General features: G+C 33.9%; 1 protein-coding gene across 1 annotated transcript in view; it reads left to right on the top strand.

The window, feature by feature from the left end:
- MANEA (mannosidase endo-alpha) overlaps positions 1-6,042 on the top strand; it is a 77,214-nt gene extending 71,172 nt beyond the window's left edge. Inside the window, exons 4-5 of the mRNA XM_027090280.1 lie at positions 4,333-4,409; positions 5,239-6,042. Coding sequence (XP_026946081.1) covers positions 4,333-4,409; positions 5,239-5,896 — 735 coding nt within the window. The 3' untranslated portion in view covers positions 5,897-6,042. The remainder of the gene's footprint in view (positions 1-4,332; positions 4,410-5,238) is intronic.
- Positions 6,043-21,004: the final 14,962 nt, after the last annotated feature.

Raw genomic sequence — 21,004 nt, 5'->3', positions numbered from 1 at the left:
TCAGATTTTGGAAGTTCTCAGCTATTATTCTTTAAGTTAACTTCCTGCCCCTGCCTTCTCTGTCTGGAATTCCGATTATCCTGACATTTGTCAGGATGTATGGATGGATATATGGATATCCATAGAATATCCATAGATCATGTAGGCTTTCTTTGCTCTTTTTCTAAGTTCCCTCTTCTCTTTTGTGTTGTTTCAAAATTTCTATCCTCCAAGTCAGTTTTTCTATCTTCATATGCTCTGCCTTGCTACATATTCTCTGCATTGCATGCTATCCAGCTCCAGAATTTTTGTTTGGTTCTTTTTTAAAATTTCTTTCTCTTTAATAAAGGGTCATTTTGTTCACATATTTTATTCCTGATTTTATTCAGTTGTCTTTCTGAGTTTTCTTGTAACCTGTTGAGTTTTTTTATAACATCTATTTTCAACTCTTTATCAGATAGGTTGCAATATTCTGTGCCTTTGAGTTTGATTGATTGCTAGAAATAGATAATTTTTATGTGATGCCATGTTTCCTTGATGTTTCATAATCCCTTTAGATTTGCATTGTTGTTTTTGCATATGAAGTTGCAAAAACTTTTTTCTTGTTGCCTTCAGCAGATGGTATGTTATATTCTATAGTGTTGATATTATCCAAGTTTTTACTGTTTTCGTGAATTTATACCTGCTCCAGTCTTCTTGTTCCCTCTTTTGGGTGAGTTTTTAAACATTTATGCCATCTCTGTTTCTTACAGTTCACCAGGCTGGCTATTGGAAACCTCTCTTGTTTTCTAAAAGGTTGCTATAGCTCAAGTTCATGGTTTCTGAGCATGCTCTCAGTCTACTGGAGCTTTCTCTTGCATTGGCACTTGGGACCCCACACAAGGAGCAAACAAACATAGAGTGGGGGGAAAGTGGGTTTACCACTGGGTACATTGGGGGCACCTGCAGATCCAGTAGGGTGATCCCAGTGGCTCCTAGGTGGATTTCTGCTAAGAACAATCCCTTTCCCACCAACTGAAGTTCTAACTTGCATCTTTCCTAATATCCTCCCTACCCCTGGTTCTAAAGCTCCCATCTTAGTACTCCAGTTGCTGGTGGAGAAATGATTTTTCCAGTCTAGCTGGGATAGCTGGGCACTCACTCACTGCTTTCCTTTTCCCCTTTCACTGTTTCTTTGGGCAGAGGCATGGTGCCAAGAAAGCTTCTCTACTGCCTTCTGTTGCAACCAAACTAGATTTTTTTTTTTTTGTCTCCAGTTATGTGCTGGAGTTTCCCGTTGGGAGGTCTAGACTTCTGCAAGTTCTCTGTCTTGTATGTGAGTGCCTGCCTGGGTCTTTACTGACACAGTTTTTTGCCTGGCAAGAACAAAAGGGGTCTAGGCAGTTTGGCTGGCTCCTCTGGTTCCCCACCTCGAGCAGACGTTTGTCTCTTACCATCTTTGTGGTGAGTGAGACAACTCCTGTGTTCCTTGGAATAAGACACTAGGTCCCAGAACACCACAAAGGCACTTTTCCTCATGTATGAATGTCCAATTTGTTGATTTAAAAAGGAATAAATAGTAGGAACATTTTATGTCATCATATTGCTAATATCACTCTCCAGGATCATCAGACTTTCACGTTAGGAAGTACACTTTGGGTGCATGGTCAACATTAGAAGCATGAAATGAGGGAACACTTATAGGAGTCTTACTTCCCCATCTAAAGATAATGCAAACATTTGATTTTGTATATAGCATTCTATCATTTTTAAAGTCATTATAGTATATTGGTCTAATAGATTTTTCCAAATGGAACAGTGGAATGGTGATACATCACATTATTTATTCATTAAGCCTACAAGGTAATATTATTGCAATTAATATTTTCCCTCATATTTCTAACTTATTAAGTATTGTATAAAATAGTGGCTTTTTGAATTACTATAAATGTATTGATCTGCACTTTACAAAAAAGAAGGAAGCCATGTAGAGTTTGCAACTTCAAATGCAAATTCATTATAATATAGGATATTTGCTTAAATTTGGTGTCCTTTATGTATAAAATGGAAACTTACTTAGGAAATGTTACAGCTAAAGGGAGATTACCCAAGGTTACATTATATAAGAGTATGAAAATACCTATACCCTTGCCACTTTTCTTTCAATTGAAGTTAAAAAGCACATACATACCAGAGCTACTGCAAAATCTAACTGCCCTAGCCATACTTACAATATACTGCACAAACAAAATTGACCTTACTTTGTTACTAATAAAAATTTTCTTTGTATAATATTACTGAAATCTTATTAAAAGTAGAGAATTATAGTTTCACTAAATGCTGTCTGACTTTATAATTATGTGAAAACTAGTAGCACTGATGAATGTAAAATATATTTCACTTTAATTAGGTGGTTGAAAACAAAGGCATTTTATATTTCAGTAGCATAGAAGTCTCTAATTCCATACATGCTTCATAGAAACTGAACTCTTGTTGACAATATTTTAGTTTATTATATTGCCATGAAGTATTTTAATGGTTAATGGTAAGTTAGTAAAATTAGTAATGAAAGTGAAAATTCTCATAGTTGTTTTTGCAGATCTTAAGTAGACAGTACACACGATATTTCCGTTAATCTACTCCACTAGTTATAAATGACATACAAAATGGTTTTGGTAGCCATAATTAGTTTTTCTTGATTTATATATAACCTTTTTTGGTTACTGCTTTCTGCTATCATGGTAGACATATATAAACCACATCAGTAACAAGCATTCTGAAAACTATTGTCCATTATAGTACTAGTTTTTGATTTTTTAAAGTAATTTTATTATAAATTATTTGAATAAGAGTACATATTAAGTGTAGATTATTTTGTAGAATGCTATTTTAATGGTATAGGAGAATCTGTCATTTTTGCACAGCAAAGGAAACCATAAACAAAACGAAAAGACAGGACTTCCCTGGTGGCACAGTGGTTAGGAATCCACCTGCCAATGCAGGGGACACGGGTTCAAACCCTGATCCAGGAAGATCCCACATGATGCAGAGCAACTAAGCCTGTGCACCACAACTACTGAGCCTGTGCTCTAGAGCCTGCAAGCCACAACTACTGAAGCCCGTGCTCCACAACAAGAGAAGCCACCACAATGAGAAGCCCGCGCACCGCAACGAAGAGTAGCTCCTGCTTGCCGCAACTAGAGAAAGCCCGCACACAGCAACAAAGACCCAATGCAGCCATAAATAAATAAATATATAAAAAAAAATAAAGACAACCTAAAGAATGGGAGAACATATTTGCAAACAATGCAACCGGCAAGTGCTTAATTTCCAAAATACACAGACAGCTCATACAACTCAACAAAAAAGACAACCCAATCCAAAAATGGGCAGAAGACCTAAATAGACATTTCTCCAAACAAGAAATACAGATAGCCAGTAGGCACATGAAAAGATGCTCAGCATCGCTAATTATTAGAGAAATGCAAATCAAAACTACAATGAGGTACCACTTCACACCTGTCAGAATGGCCATCATTAGAAAGGCTACAAATAACAAATGCTGGAGAGGGTGTGGAGAAAAGGGAACCCTCCTACACTGTTGGTGGGAATGTAAGTTGGTGCAGCCACTGTTGAAAACACTATGGAGGTTCCTCAGAAAACTAAAAATAGAATTACCATATGATCCAGCAGTCCCATTCCTGGGCATATATCCAAACAAAACTATAATTCAAAAAGATACATGCACCCCAATGTTCATAGCAGCACTATTCACAATAGTCAAGACGTGGAAGCAACCTAAATGTCTATCAACAGACGAATGGATAAAGATGTGGTACATTTATACATTGGAATACTACTCAGCCTTTAAAAAAAAGAATGAAATAATGCCAGTTACAGCAACACGGATGCAACTAGAGATTATCATACTAAATGAAGTCAGAAAGAGAAAGACAAATATCATATGATATCACTTACATGTGGAATCTAAAATACGACACAGATGAACCTATCTATGAAACAGGATCATGGACATAGAGTACAGACTGGTAGTTGCCAGGGGAGGGCGTTGGTAGATGTAAGCTTTTATATACAGAATGGATAAACAACAAAGTATTACTGTATATCACAGGGAACTATATTCAATATCTTATGATAAACCATAATGGAAAAGAATATGAATATAAAAAAGAATATGTATATATGTATAACTGAATCACTTCACTGTACAGCAGTAATTAACACATTGTAAATCAACTACACTTTAATAAAAAACGCATTCATCTTATATTAAGTTTATTAAAAATATGGAATATGATTTCCTTTTTATTTTTACATCATAATTTTTTCTCTAATCAATATTTTTTGTTTTAGGTCACTTTTCATATTGAACCATATAAGAATCGAGATGATAAAAACATGTACCAAAATATCAGATACATTATAGACAAGTGAGTTTCTTCTGTCCTATAATTACTGTTATATGATCCAATGATAATTACTGTTATAAGAAAAGTATGTTTATATTTGAGAGATTTGAATGACTTACAGTATGACATATTAAAATTAGTTTAAACTAATTTTGTAATGAATACTGCAATCATTTTAAAGAACATTTCTGAATTTCCTTATAATTTACTTTCTGTATGAATAGTTACAGGTTCCTGTTTTTACTGTTTTATGTGTATATTAGACTATGATTTCTGTCATCTGACATTTAAATTAGTATTCTGCAAATCTTATGAATATAGAGTTGTCTTTTTAAAAGCAAGTTCAGAGTATGAAATGTGAATTACTTTTGCAATTTTGAATTGCTATTAGATATGGTAGATCCACAGCTAATATTTTCATTTAGTATGATTACAAGGAAAGAATTTATTAATACAGTTTCATTTTGTTTAAGGGTTTACTAATAATAGTCTGTGACAGCTGCCATATTCTTACAAAACACATGTCAGCAACAGTGGGACATTTATCCCTTATACAAAAAAAACAGTATTTTCATGTAGAAAATGGGCTTTTTATTGTGTTAGTCATCATTTCTAAACCTCAGTATAATTTCTTGTTTGTTAATGTCTTAATGTATCCAGTATCTCATTTTTCAATGTGTAAAATTAAAAATGCATTTTTAATGTTTACACTTACATAGCTAATTCCCCAAAGGTGAACAATGTGCTTAAACTGCACTGATTACCTTCATTTTCAATACATAAACAATTATTGTCTATTGCAACTGAGTTATGAATATTCATTTTGCTTTCATATATGTTTGTATTCTAGATATGGAAATCATCCTGCCTTTTACAGGTACAAGACTAAGAATGGCAGTGCTCTTCCACTGTTTTATGTCTATGATTCCTATATCACAACAGCTGAAAAATGGGCCAATCTGTTAACCAGCTCAGGGTCTCAGAGCATTCGCAACTCTCCTTATGATGCATTGTTTATTGCACTTCTAGTAGAAAAAAAACATAGATATGAAATTCTTCGAGGTGGTTTTGATGGAATTTATACGTATTTTGCCACAAATGGCTTTACTTACGGCTCATCCTATGAGAACTGGGCTAAGCTAAAATTTTTTTGTGATCAGTTCGACCTAATGTTCATCCCAAGTGTGGGCCCAGGATACATAGATACCAGCATCCGTCCGTGGAACACTCAAAACACTCGCAACCGAGTCAATGGGAAATATTATGAGGATGCTCTGAGTGCTGCACTCCAAGCCCACCCCAGTATAATTTCCATCACCTCTTTTAATGAGTGGCATGAAGGAACTCAGATTGAAAAAGCTGTTCCCAAAAGAATCAGTAATACCGTGTACCTGGATTACCGGCCTCATAAACCAAGTCTTTATCTAGATCTAACTCGTAAGTGGTCTGAAAAATACAGTAAGGAAAGAGCAACTTACTCATTCGATCACCAGCTACCTGTTTCTTAATGCATTGATTAAAGTTTAATAATTATAGATATCACCTAATTTCAATACATTCCTTTTGTTTTGAGTTATGGAAAGAAAACTATCAAAGTCAGTATGTACTATTATCTCTAATAAAAATAATTTGTACATTTTTAAAGGTAGTAATATTATCATTGCCACCTTTCACGATGGCGATGTTGCACTGAGAAAAGTTGTGCAAATAACATTCCTTGTGGCATAATTTGGTGAATTTCTGACTGGAATTGAAATCCTGCTTTATAGCTATTTTTGTTTCACAATAGGTAATTGCTTGTGTTATATAGAGTAGTTAGCACACAATTAAATCCTACTTGTATTCTGGGCCCAAAGAAAAAGGACTGTGTATATATCTGATATGTCTATTGAAGACCAAAGACCTAAAAGATAATGTACATGGTTCCTTTTTCATTTTTTTAATGATCCAGTCAACTTCATCATATTAGCATTCAGACTCTGGATAACTCTCCAATAACAATTCTTCAGAAAAATATCATATGCCTTAAGCCTTACTGTGAACCATATTTTGTTAGGAAGGTCTGCTTTCTATAGTACAATATGTATCATCATTTGCAGATTTTTGGTTTCCTAGAGCTTGCTAGGTGTTTTGCATGTCTAATGTTTCTACATTATAATGCTGAATTTCAGGCTTTAGAAGGAAAATCTTTTCATAAAGGTTAAGGATTGCTTCTCAGTTATTAAAATAAAATAGCTGCTTTACAATTATGAAAATACAGTGCCTCAAATGTTATTTTAGGATACCTTGTCAATCTTTAACTTATTTTATTCATATTTTTCAATTTAATGTTAATCAGAGACCAACTGTTAGATAAGAAAAAGTTGATACTATTATTGGATTGCATTCTTTTAAGATTTTAAACTGTTTTTACTAAAACTAATAGAGAAAATTTACTTACCATTTCAGATTTTAAGGATATGGAAATGAAAGTTCATTACTAAGTTTGACTTTTTATTAGGTATAACACTTAATGATGGAAATATTTAAGACTTTATTGTCTATAATATAACATCCCCATCTAAAAACATTATACTTTTATGTTACCTAACAGGTTAAAGAGTTGTGATCAATTGTCAGTGTGACAAATTAATCATCTGTAAAAATGAATCTCTTTACTTTAAAAACTACAGAATAAAATACACTCCATTATTATAGTTAATATTTGTAACTAGAACTATAGTAAAAAATCTAATCTATATGCTATTACATGAATTTTTTTAGATATTTATCAAATGTAAGCAATAGGGAAATACTAAACAATACATATAAATATTCTGAATATATGGACATTCAGAAACAAATTAGCAGTGGAATTTATCATAAAATAACTCATTAGACAATGAAATTTAATTTTAAGCAGTGCTTTTGAAGTTAACTATCATGTCTTTGAAAAGAAGCATGATTAATGTTAAACTTACTTATAACTGAGAATTTGCCATTTCTCAGAATGTTCAGACCATGGGAAACCAGTATAATAGTAATTTGTAATTCACCTTGTAGAGGAAATTACAAGAATAAATCACTATAATGTTACAACTAAGTATCTTCATAGGAACACTCATACAGATGTAACCTGTGGATTTTTTTTTTCTTACATCCAGTTAGCCACTATATGTTATCTTAGGGATAAACTCTAAATATGTTATACTTAATAATATTTATAACATACCATATTTTATTAAAGTTTAGTTAGAGAGATCTCTAACACACAGGAATTTTTGTCATTGCTTATGTTGTATGTTTGAACCCGTAATGACAGACAATTTTATGAAATAGTTCTGAGATTAAGAGAAAGTGTATAAAAACAAGGTCAGCAAATCCTCAACACGGACACCACCATTTCTCTCTTGCTCCCATTGCAGACATATAGATAGATCATCTAGGACTGCAGAATTTCCCTCTGAGCTTTGTTCTAATGCACTACCCCAACCAGCCACTGACAGTTGGTTTCAAAGTAAGATAAAATAGATTCTGTCTTCATTGCAGAAAGTTAATTAATTCTCAAAGGAAGAATGTTTGGAATCAGCTCTAATGATAGTTTACTGATTTATAACTATTTGAATATGTTTCTTTTCTCCTGTTCTTAAAAAAACAGTTATTAGAAGGAATTATCTCTAATAATTTTGTTATTCTTAGGGAAGAACGCTTTCAAAATCTTCCTCAGGTATTCATTACACCTGCCTTTACCATTTGACTTACAAGTTTAGATTGCATAATCACAAGAAATCAATTCTTTGCTTTTATTTAATTCAATAGACTAAAGTAACTGTTAAAGAAAAACAGTATAATATATGCAATGCATGAATCAAAATGAATTATTTTATGGTTTAATCAGTCTAATTGTTTTGACTGTATAGAAATCAAATCTTTCTTTTACTACTCTCTTTAAGGACTGATATTGTCAAAAACTGCTGTAATTGATGTTGATCTCAGCTGTATATTAACTTTTTTGTTTTAAGAGTAGTTTAAAAAGGACTATTTTGTAACATGAAGTAGTTAACTTTCACCTAATAAAAGCATACAGGGAATAAATTGTATCTTAGATATAAAAATCTGTTTCTTTTTTTATGAAATGTTTTATTTAATTTCTGATTAACAGTTCAAAAGTAGTATTCAGTCGCCACTCTATATATCTTCTCTATTTGAAATATACAGCATTTAAAAAGTAGATATCTTTTAGCTGTACTTTTAAAATCTGTGAATTTGTGTTATACACACAAAAATATGAATTTTTTTAATTTGGAAGATGGTTTCTTATTTTTTTATTCTTTGGGCATAATCATATATGAGCTGCAACATCCGTTAGAAAATTGATCTTACCCTAAAACAGCAAAAGTAACAAGCCACTAGAGAACCTACCAAGTTCATAACCAAGCCCTTTTTGAAACGGATCAGTTATTCAATTTAAACATAGTGACTGCTCCTAAACTCTATAGTGCCTACAGTAGTCCTTAAAAGTCTGTATCTAAATTTTGAATTAAGGTCGAACACTCTCATGTCCTATAGTGTAGAAGCAATACTTTATTTACGACCAGCAAAATTTATTTTTATAAATATTTACAATTTCAAAAGGAAAAATGGAGCCAGAAAGAGTTTTTTGGCTCAGCTATTCCTTTTTTTTAAAAAAAGTAAATTTAAATGTACTTTAAATTTAAATTATATACTGACTGTTATATATCCGCATAAAGGCTAAATGTTATAGTATGCTTAATACAGGATTATTATCCTTCAGAATGCAGGTACTACTTTGGCTTACTTACAGAGTCATCCTTAGTCAAGTCAAAGAACTTAGTGGTAGTGCTATTATATTCCAGCTATCAATGAAGGGGAGAACATTTTTCAATGTTACTAGATTTTGTTGTTATAATTACCATTTATTATATCAAAAGAAAAAATAATTTAAGACCTAATAAGCAAATAAACATAGATCTAAAATTTACTGAAGTCAAAACATAGTGGCACTTTTTATATTGTGTGTTCTAAACTTCATTTAAAGCATCTTATATATTGAAGTTCAGATTTCTCACTTATATAACCTTAAATGTAACCATAAAGTTAAAAAGCCTTAGAGTCTATCTCATTGAAATAATTATTTCATGAAACAAAATAATGATGTACCATGGTAGTGATAATTCTGTATACAACTCAACTTATAGTATATGATTGTATTGTCATGCTTTTTATGGTTTTACTTTAGATTTTTTTAATTAATTTTTATTGGAGTATGGTTGCTTTACAATGTTGTGTTAGCCTCCGCTGCACAACAGAATGAATCAGCCATACATATAGAGATATCTCCTACTTTAGATTTTTAACCTATTTAAAAAGTCAAAACAACAATCATTATAAACAACACAAAGTGGCAGTCTTCTGCTACTCAGTAGCATTTAAAATACATTAATTATGTCCATGCATAAAAGTATTTTTCAGTCCATTTTGTAAAAGCCATTTTCAAAGCACTATATATCACCATGTTAATTTATTATAGTATCTAACTATGTGACTTTTATATGGATCTTGAAAATATCATATGCAAAAGAGAAAAATACTTAGAAGAAATTCATTTGTAATACATGCAGTACCTTTTAGAAATGTATATGTTTGAACACAGTCACCTAAGAATAGCAGCCACACTTTTTTTTAGTTTATACACACTAAATTTATATTTGAGTACTGCCGTTAATTACCCAAACATATTATCCATATGGCAGACTATTAAGCCATTACTATTAAAATTGTGCAGTCCAGTCTGGCTTCATGTAAAAAGTCAACTGCAAATCTGATAGCTAAATTCTTACTTGAAAATTTGCTGCATTGTTATATTTAAAGTACATTCTTGAAAATTATGCTCTTGGCTTTTTAGGTATCTTGTAAGAACAATATCTAGTGACAGTCATTATATGAACAGTAGTTGAGCTGAAATTCTGTTTTATTTTTCCTCATGAGTGTTTGTAGCTAAAGGCTTAATTTAATCCTCAAATAAAATATTCCATTAATGCACATTTTCTCATTTCATTTTTTTACTTGAGTCATTCTTAAATAAAATTTAGGTAGTGTTTCCTCCTATAAGAATATGTGCATGCTGATTCTTTGCAAAAAGGATTTGACATATTTTTCATAAGAAACTGTTACAAAATTAATATATATAAACGAATGACAGAATTTTAAAAAGGAACATACATATATGATACTAGCATATATGGTTGACTACACATTTGGTATTGAGAGCTTCTGAGTAGCTAATGCAAGATGTTATATGGCTCTTGTTGCCAGAAAAGAAGCACCTCCTTTCCTATGCAAGGCAAACTTTGCCTTGTCAATACATTTTAAAAAACATTTCTCAAATAGGTGTTATACCTAGGATCAAAAATGCAGAAACCTATAGGAGACTGTCAGGCAATATAAGTAAATGCATCAGGTTTAAACCCTATAGAGTCATAGCGACTGTGGACAACTGTCTTCTAATAAGAGTAGTTGCTAACAGCTCCTGTCAGTGTTGCCCCTTCTGTAGCTGTGGGTCCCTAAAACGAGGAAGTATGTATGCCTGTGTGTTTGTAAATTTTTCTAATTATAACATGCTGGCAGATACTGCAAAAGATTTTTAAAATACTCGCTGGTTGGCTCAGTTCATTGGTCATTAGTTTGTGACTGCTGATGTAAAGAATGTAAAACTGGATTATGAAAAATGTCCTGAACGTTTTATAATACTCAAGGGGATTTCACATGACTAGTTATTGTGATGATTATTGGATATATTCCAAGTATAAAACAATAAAACACAAGTCAGTGAAAGTAAATCCATGTGGCTCTGATGATGTGATAGCTTTCCCCAGGTCTTATCTCAGAATAAGATATCAGAAAATAAAGCACCAAAAAAGTGAGTTAGGTGCATATCTCTCAGCCAATCTTCTCTATTATTCCTCCTAATTTGACTTTTGAATAGCTGATTTGAATTAATACTCACTGAGAGGGACTTGGAATGCTTTTTATTCTGTTGCTTTTTAGATATGGATCCATTGTTGAAGCCTGGCAAGTAGGTAGGAAAAAAACTGTAGGTAATTGTGTTTAATTCTAGTCTCCACTTCTGCAACCTACTTTCTGTCCTTTTGCTGCCTGCCTGCCTGCCTGCCTCTGCCTACCTACCCACTATTCAGCCTTCCTATCTTTCTTAGTCTCAACTCACCTGCCTTTCTTATCTACTTTGTTTCAAAAAGGATGTTAGTGATTTGTTAGAATACATAACATGTAACAATATAGTCTTAAAAGGAGAGCAAGAATAAAAATACACTTATTGAGCCCAGCATTAAATAAAAGCTGAATAATGTGGTAAATACACTGCTATACTGGTGGTCACAAATTTAAAATCCAAGCTTTGAGTAGCCAGTATGAAAAATAACATCTCATCATGTACACATTGTGCATTGTCCATAGTATAAGATAGAAATTAATTTCTCAAGAAAAGTATAGCTGCTTTGCTATTAAGAGAGGAATTTCTTCTGAGGAGTCTCATAAAGAGGATACTAATAATATAATACAATAAAGATTATATTAATCTTTTTATGGCTGAGTAATATTCCATTGTATATATCTTAATAATGAGTGTAGTGGTGAAGGGGATATACATTTAAGTCAGGTGCTAGCTTCTTTTAAGATACTTACATTTTTTAACTTATAAAGCATTATGTTTTAGGTGATACAGTTTACATTTTTGGATTCCTTATGTCTAATCAGCTATATCCATGACAGAGCTTTTCTCATAAATAATCAAAATGAAAGGCAACTGAGTCAAATAGTTCCAGAAAGGAAAATGAAATTAACTATATAGCTCAGAATTTTATATAGAAAAAGATTTACATTTGCTGAATTGGTAGTATATTAACCATAGCTCACCATTCATTAACAAAAAATAAACCAAAATGTTTACTATAAATTGATCTGTCCAGTTTCCGTATCTTTAAAAGGAGGGGATTGGATTGGATGATGGCTCAGATTGCTAATCAGCACTAAAATTATTTTTATATTAATGTTATTAACAGCATCAAAAGAAAAAGTCTGCATTTCTATAATTAAGACAAAAATCTGCCAGGGGTCGGGGGGAAGAATTCTATAAGATTATACCAACCTTAAAATTAACATTTGTCATCCACTCTATATTTTATTACTCTAATCTCTTCCTTTCAGATCACATTGTTGTGAATATTAAATACGTTAATACAAATAAAGTGCCTAAAACAGCCCTGAAACATGGTAATGTTCAACAAATGTTGGCCATTACTGTCATTTTTATACTCAAAAGAGGAACAACCCAAATGTCCTTCAGTGGGTAAAAGGATAAATTAACCTGGTACACTCATGCAGTATTGCTTGGTAATAATAAGTAACAAAACACTGATATATACAACCACATGGATGAATCTCAAATGCATTATGTTAAGTACAAGAAGTCAGCCTCCAAGGATTATATAATCATTTCTTATGATTCTATTTATATGACATTCTGGAAAAGACAGAACTACAGACAGATTAGTAGCCACTAAGGTTTAGGAGTGAGGGAACTATTCTATATCCTGACTGAGGTAGTGATTACCTGAGTCTGTACATCTGCCAAAATTCAAAGCTATACAACTCCCCCACCAGCATACCCAAAACAACAAATGAATTTTTTGAATATTAATATTTTTAAAAACCCACAATGTGGTATTACTACACACTGATACAAATGGCTAAAATTAAAAGGACTGTCAATGCTAAAGCTCTCATACTTTTCTGGTGTTAGTATAAAACACTTCACCTACTTTCAAAAACCATTTGGCATTTTCTTGTTAAGTTAATCATTATCTTTACCATATGACCAACAATTCCTCTTCCACTAGTAGTAGACTTTCTTATCTTCCCTCCTCATTCTCTCCATTCATGACACTGTCATTCATGCCACACAACCAGAAACCTAAGGTCATTCTTTGCCTTATCACACTTTCTCATGCTCTAAATCCCATCAACCATTAAGTACTACTTCCTTTTTTTCCCCTAGCTATTTCCTAAATATGTTTGCTATTCTGTGTGTACTGTTTCTGATCATATCCAGGACATCATCATTTTTCACTTGGCCTATTATATATTCTCAATTAGTTTATATACCTACAGTATTGTCTAACTCAAATCAACCTCTAGACTCAGAGTCTAGGCCATTCTCTTGCTTCAAATTATGTAAGTGACTCCAAATTGCCTGCCTACAGAAGAAAGCACAAACTTCTTCAGAAGGTATACAAGACGCCCCATTACTGTCCTATACCTACAACAACAGTCTTCTCTCCTCTTTTTTTCCTCAGAATTTCTGCTACAGTAATATTATCCCTCAGATTATACTTCAGAGGGATAACCAAGACTTATAACCTCATGAAGACTTGGGTTCTTGTGGGTTTTTTTTTTTTTTCCAAGTGATGTCTTTCCCATTGTTCCTCACTTAGTTTACTCCTACTGGAAAGAGGATGAGAATGGGACAGAAAGGTAAAGGAAAAAAAGGAAATATAAATATTTCTAACAAGAATCTAATGTGTATCAAACACTGTTAAGTGCTGTCCATGTTATTTCACAGAATACTCATCCAACATTCTGAGGTAGCTTTTGTTTATTTTATACTTAAGAAAACTATATGTACCAAAATTGCCAATGTCCCACAGTTGAGTAGACATAGAGCTGAGAAAACTATGCCATTTTACTATAGTGTCAACTTATGTGGTAATATTTCCCTACACCCAAGGTTTTTCCTACACTCATACAGGTTAGGCAAAGTACACTTCTATTCTAGCACCTGCTACTTTGTTTTGAGATAAGTTTTATACATGAGTATCTTTCTTTCTACTATAAGCACATTGAGGGTAGGAAATACCTTTGTTTTAATTTCTTTTAAGAATATAAAATACAAATAGAAAAGAGAACAATATAGAAGTTTCTTTAAAAAATACAGTCATAGATCCAACACTAAATTTAATGAAATGCAGCATTCCCTGGAACTTTGAAGCCTGGCCCTAATTAGTGAGTGTGTCTTTTCCCCCTTTATATTCACAGTGCCCGGCACAGAGCAGGTGTGAATTAAACATTTGTTGAACTGAAGATAGATTCATATGAAGCTTTGCATATACAAAACAATGTGTTACACAAGATTTCTGTTCATGAACATTTCTTATTGTTATTCTGTTACCCTTGGGCTACTTGCAAGAAAACTGTAGACGTCTTCCATGATTTCATGGTTGTAGCCAAATAATATTGGCATATATAATTTCATTTTATCTGCATTAACTAACATTAAAAATGCAGCTGTAGGAGACCTTTAAGATGGTGGAGGAGTAAGACGTGGAGATGACCTTTCTCCCCATAAACACATCAGAAATACATCTACATGCAGAACAACTCCTACAGAACACCTTCTGAACCCTGGCAGAAGACCTCAGACTTCCCAAAAGTCAAGAAACTCCCCAGGTACCTGGCTGTGTGGCTGACAGGGTCTTGGTGCTCCAGCCGGGTGTCAGGCCTGAGCCTCTGAGGTGAGCGAGTGAGTTCAGGACATTGGTCCACAAGAGACCACCTGGCTCCACATAATATCAAATGGTGAAAGATCTCCCAGAGATCTCCATCTCAATGCTAAGACCCAGCTCCACTCAATGACCAGCAAGCTACAGTGATGGACACCCTATGCCAAACAACTAGCAAGACAGGAACACAACCACACCCATTAGCAGAAAGGCTGCCTAAAATCATACTAAGTTCACAGACATCCCAAAACACACCACTGGATGCGGTCCTACCCAACAGAAAGACAACAGAAAGACAACATCCAGCCTCATCCACCAGGCACCAATCCCTCCACCAGGAAGCCTACACAACCCACTGAACCAAACTTACTCACTGGGGACAGACAACAAAAACAATGGGAACTATGAACCTGCAGCCTGTGAAAAGGAGACCACAAACACAGTAAGTTAAGCAAAATGAGAAGACAGAGAAATACACAGCAGATAAAGGAGCAAGGTAAAAACCCACCAGACCAAAAATATGAAGAGGAAATAGGTAGTCTTCCTGAAAAAGAATTCAGAATAATGGTAGTAAAGATGATCCAAAACCTTGGAAATAGAATGAAGAAAATACAAGAAACTTTTAACAAGGACCTAGAAGAACTAAAGAGCAAACAAACAATGATGAACAACACAATAAATGAAATTAAAAATACTCTAGAAGGGATCAATAGCAGAATAACTGAGGCAGAAGAACAGATAAGTGACCTGGAAGATAAAATAGTGGAAATAACAACTGCAGAGCAGAAAAAAGAATGAAAACAATAGAAGACAGTCTTAGAGACTTCTGAGACAACATTAAACACACCAACATTCGAATTATAGGGGTCACAGAAGAAGAGAAAAAGAAACGGATGGAGAAAATATTTGAAGAGATTATAGTTGAAAATTTCCGTAATATGGGAAAGAAAATAGTCAAGTCCAGCAAGTGCACAGAGTCCCATACAAGATAAATCCAAGGAGAAAAACACAAAGACACATGCTAATCAAGCTATCAAAAATTAAATACAAAGAAAAAGCAGCAAGGGAAAAGCAGCAAATAATATACAAGGGAATCCCCATAAGGTTAACAGCTGATCTTTCAGCAGAAACTCTGCAAGCCAGAAGGGAGTGGCAGGACATATTTAAGGTGATGAAAGGGAAAAACCTAAAACCAAGATTACCCAGCAAGGATCTCATTGAGATTCGACGGAGAAATTAAAACCTTTACAGACAAGCAAAAGCTAAGAGAATTCAGCAACACCAAAACAGCTTTACAACAAATGCTAAAGGACCTTCTCTAGAAAGAAAGTGTAGAAGAAGGAAAAGACCTACAATAATAAATCCCTCAAAATTAAGAAAACTGTAATAGGAACATACATATCAATAATTACCTTAAATGTAAATGGATGAAATGCTCCCACCAAAAGACACAGACTGGCTGAATGTATACAAAAATAAGACCCATATATATGCTGTCTACAAGAGATCCACTTCAGACCTAGGCACACATACAGACTGAAAGTGAGGGATGGAAAAGGATATTCCTTGCAAATGGAAATCAAATGAAAGCTGGAGTAGCAATTCTCATATCAGACAAAATAGACTTTAAAATAAAGACTATTACAAGAGACAAAGAAAGACACTACATAATGATCAAGGGATCAATCCAAGCAGAAGATATAACTATTGTAAATATATTTGCACCCAACATACGAGCACCTCAATACATAAGGCAAATGCTAACAGCCATAAAGGGGAAATTGACAGTAACACAATCATAGTTGGGGACATTAACACTCCACTTTCACCAAAGGACAGATTATCCAAAATGAAAATAAATAAGGAAACACAAGCTTTAAATGACACATTAAACAAGACGGACTTAACTGATATTTATAGGACATTCCATCCAAAAACAACAGAATACACTTTCTTCTCAAGTACTCATGGAACATTCTCCAGGATAGATCATATCTTGGGTCACAAATCAAGTCTTGGTAAATTTAAGCAAACTGAAATCATATCAAGTATATTTTCTGACCACAATGCTATGAGACTAGATATCAATTATAGGAAAAAAACTAAACAATACAAACACATGGAGGCTAAACAATACACTACTTAATAACCAAGAGATCATTGAAGAAATCAAAGAGGAAATCAAAAAATACCTAGAAACAAATAACAATGAAACCACGATGACCCAAAACCTATGGGATGCAGCAAAAGCAGTTCTAAGAGGGAAGTTTATAGCAATACAATCCTACCTCAAGAAACAAGAAAAATCTCAAATAAACAACCTAACTTTACACTTAAAGCAATTAGAGAAAGAACAAAAAAACCCCAAAGTTAGCAGAAGGAAAGAAATCATAAAGAACAGATAAGAAATAAAGGGAAAAGAAATGAAGGAAACAATAGAAAAAATCAATTAAACTAAAAGCTGGTTCTTTGAGAAGATAAACAAAACTGACAAACCATTAGCCAGACTCATCAAGAAAAAAAGGGAGAAGACTCAAATCAATAGAAATGAAAAAGGAGAAGTAACAACTGACACTGCAGAAATACAAAGGATCATGAGAGATTACTACAAGCAACTATATGCCAATAAAATGGACAACCTGGAAGAAATGGAAAAATTTTTAGAAAAGCACAACCTTCTGAGACTAAACCAGGAAGAAACAGAAAATATAAACAGACCAATCACAAGCACCAAAATTGAGACTGTGATTAAAAATCTTCCAACAAACAAAAGCCCAGGCCCAGATGGCTTCAAAGGCGATTCTATCAAACATTTAGAAAAGACAAACATTTAGAGAAGAGCTAACACCTATCCTTCTCAAACTCTTCCAAGATATAGCAGAGGGAGGAACACTCCCAAACTCATTCTACAAGGCCACCATCACCATGATACCAAAACCAGACAAAGATGTCACAAAGAAAGAAAATTACAGCCCAATATCACTGATGAACATAGATGCAAAAATCCTCAAAAAAAATACTAGCAAACAGAATCCAACAGCACATTAAAAGGATCATACCCCATGTTCAAGTGGCGTTTATCCCAGGAATGCAAGAATTCTTCAGTATATTCAAATCAATCAATGTGATACACCGTACTAACAAACTGAAGGAGAAAAAACATATGATCATCTCAATAGATGCAGAAAAAACTTTTGACAAAACTGAACACCCATTTCTGATAAAAACCTTCCAGAAAGTAGGCAAAGAGGGAACTTACCTCAACATAATAAAGGCCATATATGACAAACCCACAGCCAACATTGTTCTCAATGGTGAAAAATTGAAACCATTTTCTCTAAGATCAAGAACAAGAAAATGATGTCCTCTGTCACCAGTATTATTCAACATAGTTGCAGGAGTTTTAGCCACAGCAATCAGAGAAAAAAAAGAAATAAAAGGAATCCAAATCAGAAAAGAAGTAAAGCTGTCACTGTTTGCAGATGACATCATATTATCCATAGAGAATCCTAAAGATGCTACCAGAAAATGACTAGAAATAATCAATGAATTTGGTAAAGTAGCAGGATACAAAATTAATTCACAGAAATCTCTTGCATTCCTATACACCTATGCCAAAAAATCTGAAAGGGAAATTAAGGAAACACTCCCATTTACCACTGCAACAAAAAGAATAAAATACCTAGGAATAAACCTACCTAAGGAGACAATAGACCTGTATGCAGAAAACTGTAAGACACTGATGAAAGAAATTAAAGGTGATACAAACATATGGAGAGATATACCATGTTCTTAGATTGGAAGAATCAACATTGTGAAAATGACTATACTACCCAAAGCAATCTACAGATTCAATGCAATCCCTATCAAACTACCACTGGCATTGTTCACAGAACTAGTACAAAACTTTTCACACTTTGTATGGAAACACAAAAGACCCCGAATAGCCAAAGCAATCTTGACAAAGAAAAACGGAGCTGGAGGAATCAGGCTCCCAGACTTCAGACTATACCTCAAAGCTACAGTAATCAACACAGTATGGTACTGGCACAAAAACAGAATATAGATCAATGGAATGGAATAGAAAGCCCAGAGATAAACCCACGCACATATGGTCACCTTATTTTTGATAAAGGAGGCAAGAATATACAATGGAGAAATGACAGCCTCTTCAATAAGTGGTGCTGGGAGAACTGGATAGCTACCTGTAAAAGAATGAAATTAGAACACTCCCTAACTCCATACACAAAAATAAACTCAACATGGATTAAAGACCTAAATGTAAGGCCAGACACTATCAAACTCTTAGAGGAAAACATAGGCAGAACACTCTATGACATAAATCACAGCAAGATCCTTATAGACCCACCTCTTAGAGAAATGTAAATGAAAACAATAATAAACAAATGGGACCTAATGAAATTTTAAAGCTTTTGCACAGAAAGGAAACCATAAACAAGACCAAAAGACAACCCTCAGATTGGGAGAAAATATTTGCAAATGAAGCAACTGACAAAGGATTAATCTCTAAAATTTACAAGCAGCTCATGCAGTTCAATATCAAAAAAACAAACAGCCCAATCAAAAAATGGGCAGAAGACCTAAATAGACATTTCTCCAAAGAAGATATACAGACTGCCAACAAACACATGAAAGGATGCTCAACATCACTAATCATTAGAGAAATTCAAATCAAAACTACAATGAGGCATCACCTCACATCCGTCGGTCAGAATGGCCATCATCAAACAGTCTACAAACAATAAATGCTGGAGAGGGTGTGGAGAAAAGGGAACCCTCTTGCACTGTTGGTGGGAATGTAAATTGATACATCCACTATGGAGAACAGTATGGAGGTTCCTTAAAAATCTAAAAATAGAAATACCATATGATCCAGCAATCCCACTACTGGGCATATACCCTGAGAAAATCAGAATTCGAAAAGAGTCATGTAGCACAATGTTCATTGCAGCTCTATTTACAAAAGCCAGGACATGGAAGCAACCTAAGTGTCCATCGACAGATGAATGGATAAAGAAGATGTGGCACATATATACAATGGAATATTACTCAGCCATAGAAAGAAACGAAATTGAGTTATTTGTAGTGAGGTGTATGGACCTAGAGACTGTCATACAATGTGAAGTAAGTCAGAAAGAGAAAAATACTGTATGCTAACACATATATATGGAATTAAAAAAAAAAAGGTTCTGAAAAACCTAGGGGCAGGATAGGAATAAAGACGCAGATGTAGAGAATGGACTTGAGGGCACGGGGAGGGGGAAGGGTAAGCTGGGGCGAAGTGAGAGAGTGGCATGGACTTATAGATAACTAAATAATATAAAATAGATAGCTAGTGGGAAGCAACCACATAGCACATGGAGATCAGCTCAGTGCTCCCACTCTCCCTATCCTACCTAGAGGGGTGGGATAGGGAGGGTGGGAGGCAGACGGAAGAGGGAGGCAATAATGGGGATATATGTATAGCTGATTCACTTTGTTATAAAGCAGAAACTAACACACCATTGTAAAGCAATTATACTCTAATAAAGATGTTTTAAAAAATAAGAATAAAATGAAAAAAGAAAAAAAGACTCTCCAGTAAGACAAAAGAAAAAGAATGGGTTAAAAAGTAAAATAGGTAGCTATTGGGAAGCAGATAGGGAGATCACCTCGGTGCTTTGTGTCCACCTAGAGGGGTGGGAGGGAATCGCAAGAGGGAGGAGATATGGGGATGTATGTATCTGTATAGCTGATTCACTTTGTTATACAGCAGAAATTAACACACCATTGTAAAACAATTATACTGCAATGAAGATGTTTAAAAAAAATACAGCTGTAGCTCTATTTCATAAGTTATTTTTAATGAGCCTTTTATACAAAGTCAAGTTTAGGGAAGTTCTGTAAAGCAAACAAAAACGCTAAACAAACAAACAAAAACCTCCATTGCTTACATAATAGACTCTTGTGTTGATTTAACATATTAGTGGCAGAAATTCTAGACGTGTCCCAGTTTAACAGACTTTTAATCAGTCATTTATT

This window comes from Aethalodelphis obliquidens, unplaced genomic scaffold (assembly GCF_003676395.1).
Source record: "Aethalodelphis obliquidens isolate GAN/ISIS:26980383/991018 unplaced genomic scaffold, ASM367639v1 scaffold3, whole genome shotgun sequence".
Classification (NCBI taxonomy): Eukaryota; Metazoa; Chordata; class Mammalia; order Artiodactyla; family Delphinidae; genus Aethalodelphis; species Aethalodelphis obliquidens.
Note: the sequence above shows the minus strand (reverse complement) of the source record. Positions and strands in the feature narration are given on the sequence as shown.